Raw genomic sequence first — 13621 nt, 5'->3', positions numbered from 1 at the left:
TCCATTGCCAGAAATATGTTCATAGTCTAGAGATACCGATAATGGGCATTGGTGATCTCGGATAAGACTAGCATAACTTAGCTACTTGCATGGAGATGCAAGGTAGAGTCCTCGTGAGCTACAGACATAGAGATATCTTAGCTGACTCGTGGGTGGACCTATTAAAGTATAGCTCGCACTGAATTGATCCACAAAGAGACACTACAAGAAAATCTCACAGATAGTATCAATAGGTAATGTCTCTTATTATTTTGGGTGTGTCTTTCCTTAGACCTGACGTTGTCATATAGACCTGTACTCTGGAAGACTTGCTTTGATTGTATACCTTGTCTGCCTGAAACATGGAGACTCGTAGGTATACTCTTGGGTATGCCCTAAGGACTCAGGGCTAATGTGACAAGCTGAAGGAATTTGTCAATCTCTGTGAGACATTAGGTCATTCGTAGACCGGTGAAACCAGGATGACATTTACGGGACTTGAGAATCTATGCATAGTAAAGGAGTCATGAGATGGCCCGCTCTTTAGTGTCCATAAATGAAGATTCCATGTTTCAGCAAAAATCTAACCCTAGACCGCAGGGGTTCATACATTTTCCTTGACCTAGGTCAATGGGACGAATAACCGAGAAGAGGTAGAAACCTTTGATTTGATTAGGTTCCTCGATTTTCAAATAAGTTTTGTTTTTGTGAAGAAAAGAAAACGAATAAAAAAATGAAGAACCCTATTAGTAGGTAAAGAAGGAACATAGCAAAGGGATGCTTCAGAGGCATCAAGCTTGACCAGCATGTTATCGTCTATCCCAACTCTCTTTTTGTGAAGAAAAGAAAACGGAGAAAAAATCGGAGCAAAAATGGAGAACCCTAGCAATAAGGAAAGAAAGAACATAGGAGGGATAGAAGATAGGCATCAAGCATGACCAATATGTTTATCGTCTATCCCTGTTCTATGGGTTCTCCATTTTTGTTCCCACTTTTTTGTTGTTGTCTTTTTCTTGTGATTGTGGTACCATTGATACAAATTCAAACTATGTTTGTGAGAGATAAAATATGCCAAATGAAATGTCATTATGTAGATCTCGAAAAGTTATGTGAAATAAAAAAAAAAATCATCTGATTTAGATTCCCGAGTCAAAAATTATGGTAAGTTTTACGGTAACAGAACTGCCTACGACAACAAGATTATGCCACTTGGAACAATCATGTGGATGTCGGGGGGTCGCAGTACTCAGTGCTACTCAAACTTCCCCGCCGCACTAAAAGACTTTATTGACAAATACCATAAATTAAATGGGGAAGATTATACTTACAACCTATTTTTGTTTACAACCTTTTACAACCATAATCTTAACCGTTGATTTCTGTCAATCAACGGTTATTATTTTCGTAAATTAAATTTATTAATTAATTATTAATTTACAATAAATGATAACCGTTGATTGACGGAAATCAACGGTTAAGATTATGATTGTAAAAGGTTGTAAATAAAAATAGATTGTAAGTATAACCTTTCTCAAATTAAATATCAAATAAAAAAATTAAAAGGGATGAAAATCTCTGTTTGGTCAGAGAGCCTATACAACATATTATAGAATTCAAAGAAAATGATTAACAGGATTTGATATTCATGGTGCAAGATTATCTTCTTTTTATTTTTTATTTTTTTCTGTACGCAGGAAATTCTGACATTGATTCAATTATTAAAGGAATTTATGATATGAAAAATCGTTGTGTTCAATTTTCACAAAGTCTATGATGCCTTTTTATTTAACTTTTTTTCTCATAATTTTGCGGCTTCGTAATAAATTTTGGAATTTGTCCTTGTGCATAAAGGGTTTCGTAAATTTTAACGAATTTTTATGGTAACTTAAAGTATTTTATTAATGATTTTTTCAGTCCAGCATTAGTTAAAAAACTGTTTATATTATAATTGAACTATTTATTATCAAATTATATAAAACGCAACTATGATAATATTAAAAAAATTAAACTCATTTAGTAATGTATCAATACACATTTATATGATAATATAAAAAATCAAAATCACTTCATAATAACTGTTTAGGGTTTTAGTAATCTATTATTATATATTAAATTAGATTATATTTTTTTGAGTTACTTAATCACTCTGTTAATTTTCTATTAAAAAAGTGATATATTTAAAAAACTGTTTATATTATAATTGAACTATTTATTATCAAATTATAAAAAACACAACTATGATAATATCAAAAAAATTAAACTCGTTTAGTAATGTATCAATACACATTTATATGATAATATAAAAAATCAAAATCACTTCATAATAATTGTTTAGGGTTTTAGTAATCTATTATTATATATTAAATTAGATTATATTTTTTTGAGTTACTTAATCACTCTGTTAATTTTCTACTAAAAAAGTGATATATTTAATTTTAAATTTTTTTATTTTTAATTTTAAATTATACTAAATTAATTATGCTTTTTTTAGAATTTAATTTTTTTATTTTAATTCATTATAAATTATGTAAATTTAATAATACCCATATCCTTCCCAGTATATGCTATAAATTAAGAGTTCAATGTTTCTTATGGTTTAGGAGATAAATTTTATCTCCTACATACATAAAAATATATGAAAGTCATGTGGGTCCATGTAAAAAAAAGGAGAAGAAAGAAAAATGAGTCTTATACATTTTTATGTGTATGTAGAAAATAAATTTATCTTTTTTTATATATTAATAAAAATTGAATACATAACTTAATATAAATTATCACAATCTCTTACAACCAGATCAATTCTAATGATTTGGAGATAAATTTATGTCGATAAAGAGTAAACCCATAAGTGTTTTTAAAAAAATAGATTAAGAGTTCGTTTATTTTGTAGTTACTGTAGATAAAAGTTATCTACAGTAGTTATCTACAGTAAGCTTAATATGATGTCGTTTTGAGCAGAAATTTGATGTTTTTGTAATTATAATTTATTTCAGAGTTATTATAATTTTTATAATTATAATTTTTTAATATTTCAATTCTAAAACGATATTATTGTAAAAGTAAATACAGATAATTTATCAGAAATATTTTTATGATAAATTAAACCCATGAATTAAACTCATTTCACTTTACTCGGTTTGCTGATTAATGCCGTTACATATATTATTACGACACCCAGGCCCTATTTAATTTCTTACATTATTACTTTGTCAAATTCTCTTTCCCGATAGCCGAGGTGATGTGACGCGGTACATTAGTTTGGTTAAAGGACTATGTCATAATTTTATACATTAGAAAAATTCAACATGAACCTTAGTTCCTTTCACACCGCTATATAAATTAGTCATTGACACATTAATTTATTCAAATGCGTGAGTGGTTTCCATGTGAAGAAATATCCATTGTCAATGTCATATCATATCATATCTGGTTATCCTTTATTCATATTGGTTCCTGTATGAACGACTTTGCGCCACCTTATGATGCCTAATGATTCGTATCCCCTATTGTGTTTTTTAATCACACTTGTAGTTTCTACGTATGGTTTACATCCTCTAAAGATGCATAATTTTGAATTAACGTGTGTTATTTAATTAACAGGTTAATGATTAATTATCCCGATTGATTTCTAGTATATTAAACAAACGACCTACATCGTTAACATAAATTTTTCTAGGTTATGTGTAAAATGAATGTGAAGATTCAAGTATACAAAGATAATTAATTTTTCTTTTTAATGTTATAGTCCGTGGATCAATTAAATTATGAATTAATCTGGTTGGATTAATTCCATGTTAAATATAAAAGAATAGTGACCAATGTATCACATATATGACAAATTTTTACATCATACCACACGTATAGTAAAATTTGTCAAAATATCATGTGTATAAGTTCGTTACAGCAGGTAGCGAACTACATTTGCTGATGTGGCATCTTTTTGATGGCCACCTAGTTCGTTACTTTCAGGAGTAAACTACGTGATAATTAATGTCACTCTGCTATGAGCATTTGCCATGACACGTGACAGGCACAGAGAAGTTCACTACATGGACCAGCGAACTAGATGCAACGGTCATAAAAAAAATAGTCTTTGGCCACGTGTCTAACGTAGACAAGTTTGCTACATAAGGTAACGAACAAAGTCCAACGAATACCCACCTCAACCCTACCTATATAAAACCCCCATCCCACCCCTCTCCCCACACCCATTAGAAGATATAATTTTAAAAAAAAGAAAGATAGGATAGAGCCCATGTGGAGTTGTTATTATATTAGCGAGTGAATTATTTTTTATGTTAAAATTAAAATTTTGAATTATGCTTTATTTTTTTATTTTAATAATTTTATTTTAGGTCTCAAAACCTTAGGTTATAGGACATGTTATTTTTTTTTGTTCCCTTAGGATAGAGCTCATGTGTAAGATTGTTATATTAATTTATATAGACATTAATATGTATGATAGTTGGTGAATTATTTTATTTTAAAATTATGTTTATTATTTTTTATTTGAATATTTTTGATTTGTGGTCTCCAAACTATAGATTTTTCTTTCATGTTATTGCTACTGTTTAGGTAAATAATCATAAATCAAATTATTAATATAATGTAATTATTGTAGTAAATAGATCCATGGAGCATGATGATTGTCCATGTCCTGATTCTCCGCGGAATGCGATAAACCCAGGACCCTCTGATCGTTCTCTCCTGACATTATAGGAGAAACATATATCGACGTATGTTTGGAATACGTTGCAGGACCCCGATGTCCAGGATCGTGTGCTAAATGTTAGACAAGTTGCCACACACGATCATTAGGATATACCCGAGGACATCCCGCCGTTTCTGATTCAGGCTGGGTTCTATCACGTTGCGTGTCTGCGCAACCATGATGTTAGTATATTGTTCTTGTATAACCTAGTATTAGAGTGTTGTGTTTGTTATTATAGTGTTGTGATTGTAATATTTTACTCAAATCATGTCGTTTTGATTTCAGATCGATCATGCACTTGTATCGACATTTGTCGAGCGATGGCGCCTGGAGACACGTACATTTCACATGTCGATGGGTGACGTTACCAACTTACCATCACCCTCGAGGATGTACACCATTTGTTGGGTTTACCCACAGATGGTGAGGTTACCTCTTCCTCGGAACTGTCCGTACGCCCAACTAGATCACCTATGTTGTGGGCAGGGATCATTTCTGAAGACATTGGTGGGGGTGATGGTGGTGGGGGTGGCACATACCTATCTTCAGGGTTGACCAACGACTTCCAGTTAATGTCAATCAATTGACTGAAAATGAGGGAATGTTGAGTGATTGACTGTCCACCGGAGTTTACTTCCGTATACAATTCGATGAATGGGGACTTTCCATGCTCTCGAAATGCGTCTACTATTAATGCTACATCTTCATCCTCGACAACCTCCACAGAAATTCACTGCACCGGGTTACCTGAGGCGTATCTAGCAGTCAATCGAGAGAAGGATTGACTCCATTGTAATCTCAACTTCTTGTATATTATTTTCTTCAGGTCATTATAATTGCATCGAGAGCTCATGTTCCTTCAAAAACTTGACCATTTGGTCCAAAATATCTCCTCCAATTATAATATACAATAGCGAGTAAATCATTGTTACTCTTACTTATTATGTCAAATTACAAATACAATAAATAGAAGAAAGAAAAAGATACTGAGGGTTCTTAAAAAAAATGATAAAGACTTTAAGAAATGGAACGTAGAGAGAGCATGTGGGGGGGGGGGGGGGTTGGGTATAAATAACACTAAGTTCGCTGTAACACATATCGAACTCCACCACGTGTCAAACACTCATAGTTCGATGTTCCCCCAGCGAACTTGTAGAGGGCTGTCGCGTGTGTCCTTTGGCACCTAGTTCGTTGACCCGTGCAGCGAACTAGATGAGATGCTGACATATCACATACATTTGGCAGAGCGGTTGTACCTAGTTCGCTGGCCCATACAGAGAACTTTTCTGTGCCTATCGTGCCCTAGCAATTCCTCAGAGCAGAGTGGCATTAACTACCACGTAGTTCATTCCTGGAAGTAGCAAACTAGGTGGCCACCAGAAAGACGCCACTTCCGTAAACGTAGTTTGCTACCTACTGTAGCAAACTTGTACGCATGGCATTTGGCAAATTTTACTGTTCGCGTGGTATGTTGGTACAAAATTCCAAATATGTGGTACATTGGTCACTGTTCCCAATATAAATCTAAAATAATATTTTGATTAGTTTCCCCATCAATTTCTTCAATAAAACATTTATACCAGGATGAATTGCATATGAAAATTGACCACAACGAGGGAGTTAAGTGTAATTTAGGATATGTTTGGTACATAGTATAGGATAAGGTCTGATAGTATAAGGCCTGATTGTATAAGACCTGATTGAATTTTAATACTATCCAGCGTTTGGCACGGTATTGTATAAAATAATATATTATATAAGATAATATCATCTAGTATTTGGTAATGCACTGTATAATACTATATATGATAAAAATAAATATTTTTAATAAAAATATCCTTTAATAAAGAATTTATATAATTCTTCAATAAATGTCATATGATATTAACTTTTATAAAAATTTATTGATCAGTGTGTCCAAAATATAAACTAATTTTTATAAAAATAAAAATATTCAATATTTTAAAAATTAATATATTGAAAAATTAATTTTTATTTTAATAGATTAATATTAAAATAATATATTAATTTTTGAGAATTACATTGGTCAACGATGTTAATACATCAATCTCTTATCAGGCTTTATCCCTCACCCGTAGGCTGGATTAAGTTATACATCGTTTTGATGTATTAAGGGATTATGTTGTATAAACTTATACTATACGATGGTCACACCAAACAATTGAAAATGTCATAACGTATAGTATAAGCTTATACTATCATGCCTTATACGTCACACCAAACAAGCCCTTACATGGGTACCGTAAGAAATCTTAAGTTTATTATATTTTATTGTAACGAATATATATATTAATTTTCTCATGAATATATTATAAATGTATAAATATTTAAATTGTACTTATATTTATTTTTGGAAATATATTTAATTCCCTTCTTTATTTTATAATTTATTATGAATGAAATTTATTATTATAAAAATATAGGTAGGATTAAAAAATATATAAGAATGTTAAAACTCAACAAATTAAAGAAAAACTTGCAATTACAAAAAAAAAGACATTTAAATAAAAAAGAGTAATATATTGAGTTAAGTCATTGTTTAAAATATGTACTTAAAAATAAATATACATAATTTAAATGTAAAAGTAATATAACAAAATAAGTCACTGAAAAATCCAATATAGAAATCGTCAACGGTGCGAGAAGGATATATAATGGCATTAAGCTTCCGGTGGAAAACCGTTTACAATCATATACATATAAGAGAGAGAATAATTGTGATGATTTTGTTGTGTGTGTATAAATAAATACATAAACATTTATTAAATCTTCATAAAATATATCTAACTATTATGTACATCTTGCATAAATATATATATAATGTATTTTTAAATTGTAATGGAAAAATCTTAGGTGTTTTTCGAATAAGAAAATGTTTCCCATTTAATATAATATTTAATGTATGTTTTATATATTTTTTTACATTTAATAATGGAAAAAACTAGTCTACAGCTACAGGAGATCGGTTTAATTTCCAGCATAAATATTGTTATTTGAGCTTTGTTTTTTTTTCATTTTTTTATTTTATATTTATATGGGTTCCACCACATGATTGTGAGAGTAGTAAGAGATATCTTCTCTCATTTCGATGAAGATTAATAAAACCCTTTAATAATATAAAACAAAAGACTTCCCTTAAATTTCCAAAAAACAAAAGACTCCCCTCGGTCAAAACAGCACATAAAAAGTATATGAGGAAGTTGATTTGGAGTTGAACAGAGATATGACCTGGCGCATGTTGACATGGCGCAGCCCACAGTGGCGGACTTCGGAAAAAACCAATGAAGTAAAAGCACATGTTGAATTTTGTTTTGTTTATTATTATTATTATTATTTTTGGATAAACTATTGTATTCTTCACGAGAGGCAATCCTGTTCAAGGTGGGTTCATGATCAAAACTTTAAATTCCTTCTAAATATGGTACCGAGGAGAATCAAACGGATACTTTGTTTGTATTATGGACTTGATAAAGACTCATATTTTAAACAGTCCAATAAAAAATAACAACAAAGAAAAGTCATTAATGATAATCCTATAATGACACCTGATGTAATTGGATTTGGGCCATTAAAGGTCCAAAAACCCAATACCTATATAACACTCCATAAATAAGAGATAAAACTTACAAGTATATGAATAATCTCTCTTATATTATATGTTGTCAGTGTGCACACACCATCCTATTTGGTTAATATAGTTATGAGTTGTTTGATCAGTCATCTCAAGTTATTTTTTTCATAGATACGTGAGAATAATCGATCTAACATATACACATTAGTGCATAGATTAGACATCTCTTCTAGACAGAACGTTTTATTTTTATACTTTTAGTTACCTCACCACCGCCAGCTTCTCCGGTCTAATTATATTTTATGTTTTCAGAGTCTTAGTCTTTCCTTAATCCCAATAATGAATGCAATAATGTTTGTCTATATATATACACCTAGCTAACATACATATTTTGGCACTTGATTAATTTTCTCTCTAACTCTGACAATATACACATGTATATGGAACCAGAGCATTATTTTCCTTCTCCTTCACTCTGCTTAACCAGGTAGGCTTTGCAATAATATTTGTGCTTGTTTTTTATATACAAAAGCAAATAGAAAAATTGTTCTTCTGATGTGTGTATGTGTGTTAACTGATAATGAATGAAGGTGGTGGTCGAAGGAGACAGTGGCGGTGGTGACTGGAGGGAACAAAGGAATAGGGTTTGCACTGGTGAAGCGCCTTGCCGAGTTGGGACTCAATGTGGTCTTAACTGCCAGAGACACACAAAAAGGGGAGGCTGCGTTGGAGGCTCTCAAAGCACAAGGCCTTTCTTCTCGTGTTCACTTTTTACTCCTCGATGTCTCTGATCCTCTTTCTATCACTGCCTTCGCATCCTCCTTCCAAGCACAATTTGGAGCCACCTTGGATATTCTCGTGCGTATAATTCATTACCATCAATTACTTTATTAAATTCAATATCTATATATCTTCTTGGTACTTCTCAATAATTAAATTCAAAACAACATATACCATATGAAACTGCTTCTTTAAGAAAATATAAGGATCTAATCAAATACTATAAATTAACGATGGATGCCATATAATACATATGACTATGATCAGGTGAATAATGCGGGGGTATCATTCAATGAGCTAGACGAGAATTCGGTGGAGCACGCGGAAAGCGTCATCAGAACCAACTTCTACGGTCCAAAGTTGCTAATTGAGGCTCTCCTCCCCCTCTTTCGTTGCTCTACTTCTTCCATCACTCGTGTTCTCAATCTTAGCTCTAGGCTCGGCTCTCTCAATGTAATTCATTCTAATTTCTTCTATTTCATTCATTCATTCTTTAATTTGTTTTAGGGTTTGTTTTTTCTGACGTTACTTTAGATAACATTATCTAATGTTCATCAAAACGACGTCGTTTTGGGACAGAAATCATAGTATTATTGTAATTTTAATTTATTTCAGGGTTATAGTTGTCTTTATCACTCTAATTTTTTAATTTTTCAACCCCAAAACAACGTCGTTTCGATGAACATTAGATAAAGTTATCTAAAGTAACATCGGAAACTTTTTTCCCTTTGTTTTATTAGTTACTTGATCATAACAGAAAAAGTGTTTCTCTTGAAACATAAGATAAAATTTTCTACTACAACTTTATAACGACGTCATTTTATGTTTAGAAAAAAAAAAGGATAATTTAAAAATTTTATTTTTTCTTGAAAAGTGTTTGTCATTTTAAATGACATAAAGTTATCTCATTTTAAGAGAGAGATACAAAATAATTTTTTTTATTTAAAATAGAAATTAAAAAAAAAAACCCACTCATTTTCTCTCCCATGATTTTTATTTTTTGTGTCTATCTCTCTCCTAAAATGACACAACTTATGTCATTTAAAATGACAAACATCAAATCCTTATACTTTTCCTTTTATATCATGAAATTTACTTAAATATCCAATATTATTTTTTCCAAATCCCAAAATGATATAGTTTTGAAATTGTAGGATATAACTTCATATCATATTGCAGGTGAAACGTCGTTAATCTCATATATACTACGGGCATGATTATTTTAAATCAGCATAATTTTTATTTTCAATCTTGGCTATTCTATTTACATATATAACCATTTGCAATTTATTAATGTTGAATATAGTTAGATAATTATTCTTATAAATGTGCAAGTGGATTGATGTATCCGCGTATGACAATATTAATATATGCCATACCATGCATGTTCCAAATATAAAATGGCATATTATATAATATTGTATATTTATATGCAGAAGGTGAGAAATGAGGAGATAAGAGGAGTTCTAGCGCGTGAGGAGTTGTTGGAGGAGGAGATCGAGGGAGTGGTGAGAATGTTCCTAAGAGATGTGAGGAATGGGACGTGGAAGAGGCAAGGGTGGCCATCGTACTGGACGGAATACGCGGTGTCAAAGCTGGCTTTGAATGCATACTCGAGGGTGTTGGCGAAGAGATATTCGTATGAGGGAAGTGGGTTGAGTGTGAACTGCTTTTGCCCTGGCTTCACCCAAACCTCCATGACTAAGGGCAAGGGCACCCACACCGCCGATCATGCCGCCTCACTTGCAGCCACACTTGCCTTGCTTCCGCCGCACCACTTGCCCACCGGAAAGTTCTTTTTGCTTGGAAAGATGAGCACCTCCCTTAACACTACTGCTACTTCTAAACTGTGATATCCACCTAGCTATTCTTAATGAACCTCTTATCTATCTATCTATTGTTATTAGAGTAAATATTCATTTAGATCCTTCACAAAAAAACACTGACTCTATTTTACATTTTTAGAGAAAAAAAAAGTGGATTTATGTTTCATTTGAAGTTCTAGTTCTTTAAAATTGTGATTCTTAAAAAATTTAAAAAAGACTTGTATTAATCTTTAAAAAAAATTAATGTGAATATTTTTTTTTCGTAAAAAATTAAAAGAGGTTTTGTATTTTTTGTTGAGGATAAAAAATTATTTATTCTTGTTATTATTAGTGGGTTGCATTGTAGCATTGTATTTTGGGTTTTATTAGTGTTATGTTACATGATTTAAGTGTTGTTTTCAACACACACAAAAAAATGGACAGAGAAAGTGGAATGATGAGAGAGAAAGAAAAACATGTGGACCCCACGTTTTTAATGTGTGTGTAGAAAAGTGATGTTATATCATGTTACATGATAAACATAAAACCCTTGTGTTTTTGCACAAACACAAGTAAAACACTTGTCCCGAGATGCATGATGCTAGTTCGTATTAAGTTATCAAAGTGTTACTTTTTGCTAATTTTTTTACCCAAATGTCATATGAATAGTATTTTTTACCAGACTGCCACGTGTTATAATTCGCTACTACTGGTAGCGAATTTTGTGGCCAATGATTTTGTGACACGTGGCCATATTGCAGACCGAATTCGCTACGACTGATAGCGAATTACGACACGTCATCTTTTTCCCGTGAAAGAATGCCACGTGTCATAAAATCATTGGCGAACGTAACTCGCTACCAGTCGTAGCGAATTACGCCCATGTGGCAGACTGATAAAAAATACTGTTCACATGACATTTGGAAAAAAATTTTTGCCAAAAAGTAACATTTTAGTCACTGTTCCCGCACCAACGACTAATAATAAGGCTCAGATTAATGCACACTTTCCATATCACATAACAATACAATGATGACATTAACAAATTACAGTTTTTTTTTTTTTTAGTTTTCTGAAGGTATTCCCAAACCGATAGTCGAATATTAATTTTTTCGAGGAATAGTAATCACTTAAATATTATTATTTTTATTTCTCTATCCCTTTACTCAATTAATCCAAGTCAAACTATATAAGATCATAAGTGGTTGAACTAGAACAATTGCATATCAATTAATCAGAACCAAATATAAAAGGCTAAAATATAACTTACCCCCCTTAATTTTGACCATGTTTCAAATTACAATATGTGTTTTTAATTATTTCAATTAAACCCTCGTACTTTGTGATTGTATCAAATCAACCTTTTTGTTAAAATTTTCACAAATGATGTTAAATCTCACATGCTCAATTGGTTCAAACAAAGGAGAAATAGGAAGGAAAAGATACTGTTAAGAAACCATAAATCAAGAACCTAGAGAAATAAGAGCGAAGAACAATGGAAAGTCGAAATCATGGCGTGATTGGGTTCATTTAATTTGGCCAATTGTGTTATCTTTGGGGCAAGAGCCAATTAAGATGGATTTATCTGGTTCCTTCTCCATCATAGTGGGTCTATATACATGTCCCAATTCTGCAAGAGCCATTTAGGCAGATTTTGAAGAGAACACATAGCACCATGGACCAATTATGCATGGACACGGACACGGGACACGGGACACGACACGACACGACACTCCGACACGTTAATTCTAAAAAATGTTAAATTTCGACACGTTGGGACACGTTTTGATATTAAATAATATTTTTAATATATATAATATAATTTACTAATATTTAAGATTATAATTTACTAAAGTAAGGAGTCTACCTGGATAAGAGTTTGCTGTGCAATAAAACATGACTCTTTTTTTATTTTTAATCATCGTTTTCACCAATAACTAATTTTTCTAAAACAAACTCAACAATTGTTTGGCTATCTACTAAGTTATTATTTATATATTGTTAAAATAAAATATTTGTTCTTAATAAATGATTATTTTTTGCGTGGAACACGAGAAATAATATATTATAAATGTTGACGGTGAATCATAATCTATTATAAAGACTTTTGATTCTGTTTTGCTATGCATATCTTACAACGAGAAATAATATATTATAAATGTTCAACTTTGGCGTGTTGTCAGTTAGGACTCGTATTCCAAAACACGCCACTGCCTTTTGAAGGGTTGCTTGCCATGGTAATTTCCTTTCGTTGAAGATTCTAGTTTTCTTACCAGAAACCAAATAGAAATACTGAGCCTATGTTAGTTGGATGGGAACGAGAAAGCACTGATGATATCCTATTTAACAGAAAAGGCCGATCCAAGCCTGTCCTGTGTTGTGCTACCTTGTGATATCTTCGAAGGTGGAGATGCAAGGTTCGGGTCGGGTCATAACCCGAAGAAGCTCTTCAAAGAGAGACTCATCGCAGGGTATCGCGAGGGAACCATGGTTGCAGAACCCGTACTCTTCCTCCGCTGTACCAGAACCTCCGCTTGACGACCGACGACGAGAAGAGAAGGACCAGCGTGAACGAACACGAGAGGATAGGTTTCAGAGTTTTTGATTTTTATTAAATATTTTTTATTTTTTTAATTATAATTTTATTTCTTTTTTACAAAAAAAAAATGTCCAAACGTGTCCCAAAACGTGTCCACATACGTTGACCGCGTGTCGGATTCGGTCAAATTCGCGTGTCCTACTAGTCAACGTGTC

General features: G+C 32.0%; 1 protein-coding gene across 1 annotated transcript; it reads left to right on the top strand.

The window, feature by feature from the left end:
• The first annotated feature begins 8716 nt into the window (after nt 1-8716).
• LOC133315796 ((+)-neomenthol dehydrogenase) lies at nt 8717-10915 on the top strand. The gene is made up of 4 exons (XM_061517470.1): nt 8717-8769; nt 8873-9140; nt 9330-9515; nt 10499-10915. The coding sequence occupies exons 1-4, from the start codon at nt 8717-8719 to the stop codon at nt 10913-10915; spliced, it is 924 nt and encodes a 307-aa protein (XP_061373454.1).
• The last annotated feature ends 2706 nt before the right edge of the window (nt 10916-13621 follow it).

Source organism: Gastrolobium bilobum, unplaced genomic scaffold, assembly GCF_033153095.1.
Source record: "Gastrolobium bilobum isolate Gb01-03AN ecotype WA unplaced genomic scaffold, APGP_CSIRO_Gbil_v1 utg10138, whole genome shotgun sequence".
In the NCBI taxonomy this organism is placed as follows: domain Eukaryota; kingdom Viridiplantae; phylum Streptophyta; class Magnoliopsida; order Fabales; family Fabaceae; genus Gastrolobium; species Gastrolobium bilobum.
This window is presented reverse-complemented; position numbering and strand designations above follow the sequence as displayed.

What these genes read in the sequence shown, in the direction of transcription:
- LOC133315796 (XM_061517470.1), top strand. Translation starts at nt 8,717, where the DNA reads ATGTATATGGAACCAGAGCATTATTTTCCTTCTCCTTCACTCTGCTTA. An exon ending in CCTTCACTCTGCTTAACCAG is followed by an intron (nt 8,770 to 8,872) that starts GTAGGCTTTGCA and finishes TAATGAATGAAG; the next exon opens with GTGGTGGTCGAAGGAGACAG. An exon ending in CTAGGCTCGGCTCTCTCAAT is followed by an intron (nt 9,516 to 10,498) that starts GTAATTCATTCT and finishes ATTTATATGCAG; the next exon opens with AAGGTGAGAAATGAGGAGAT.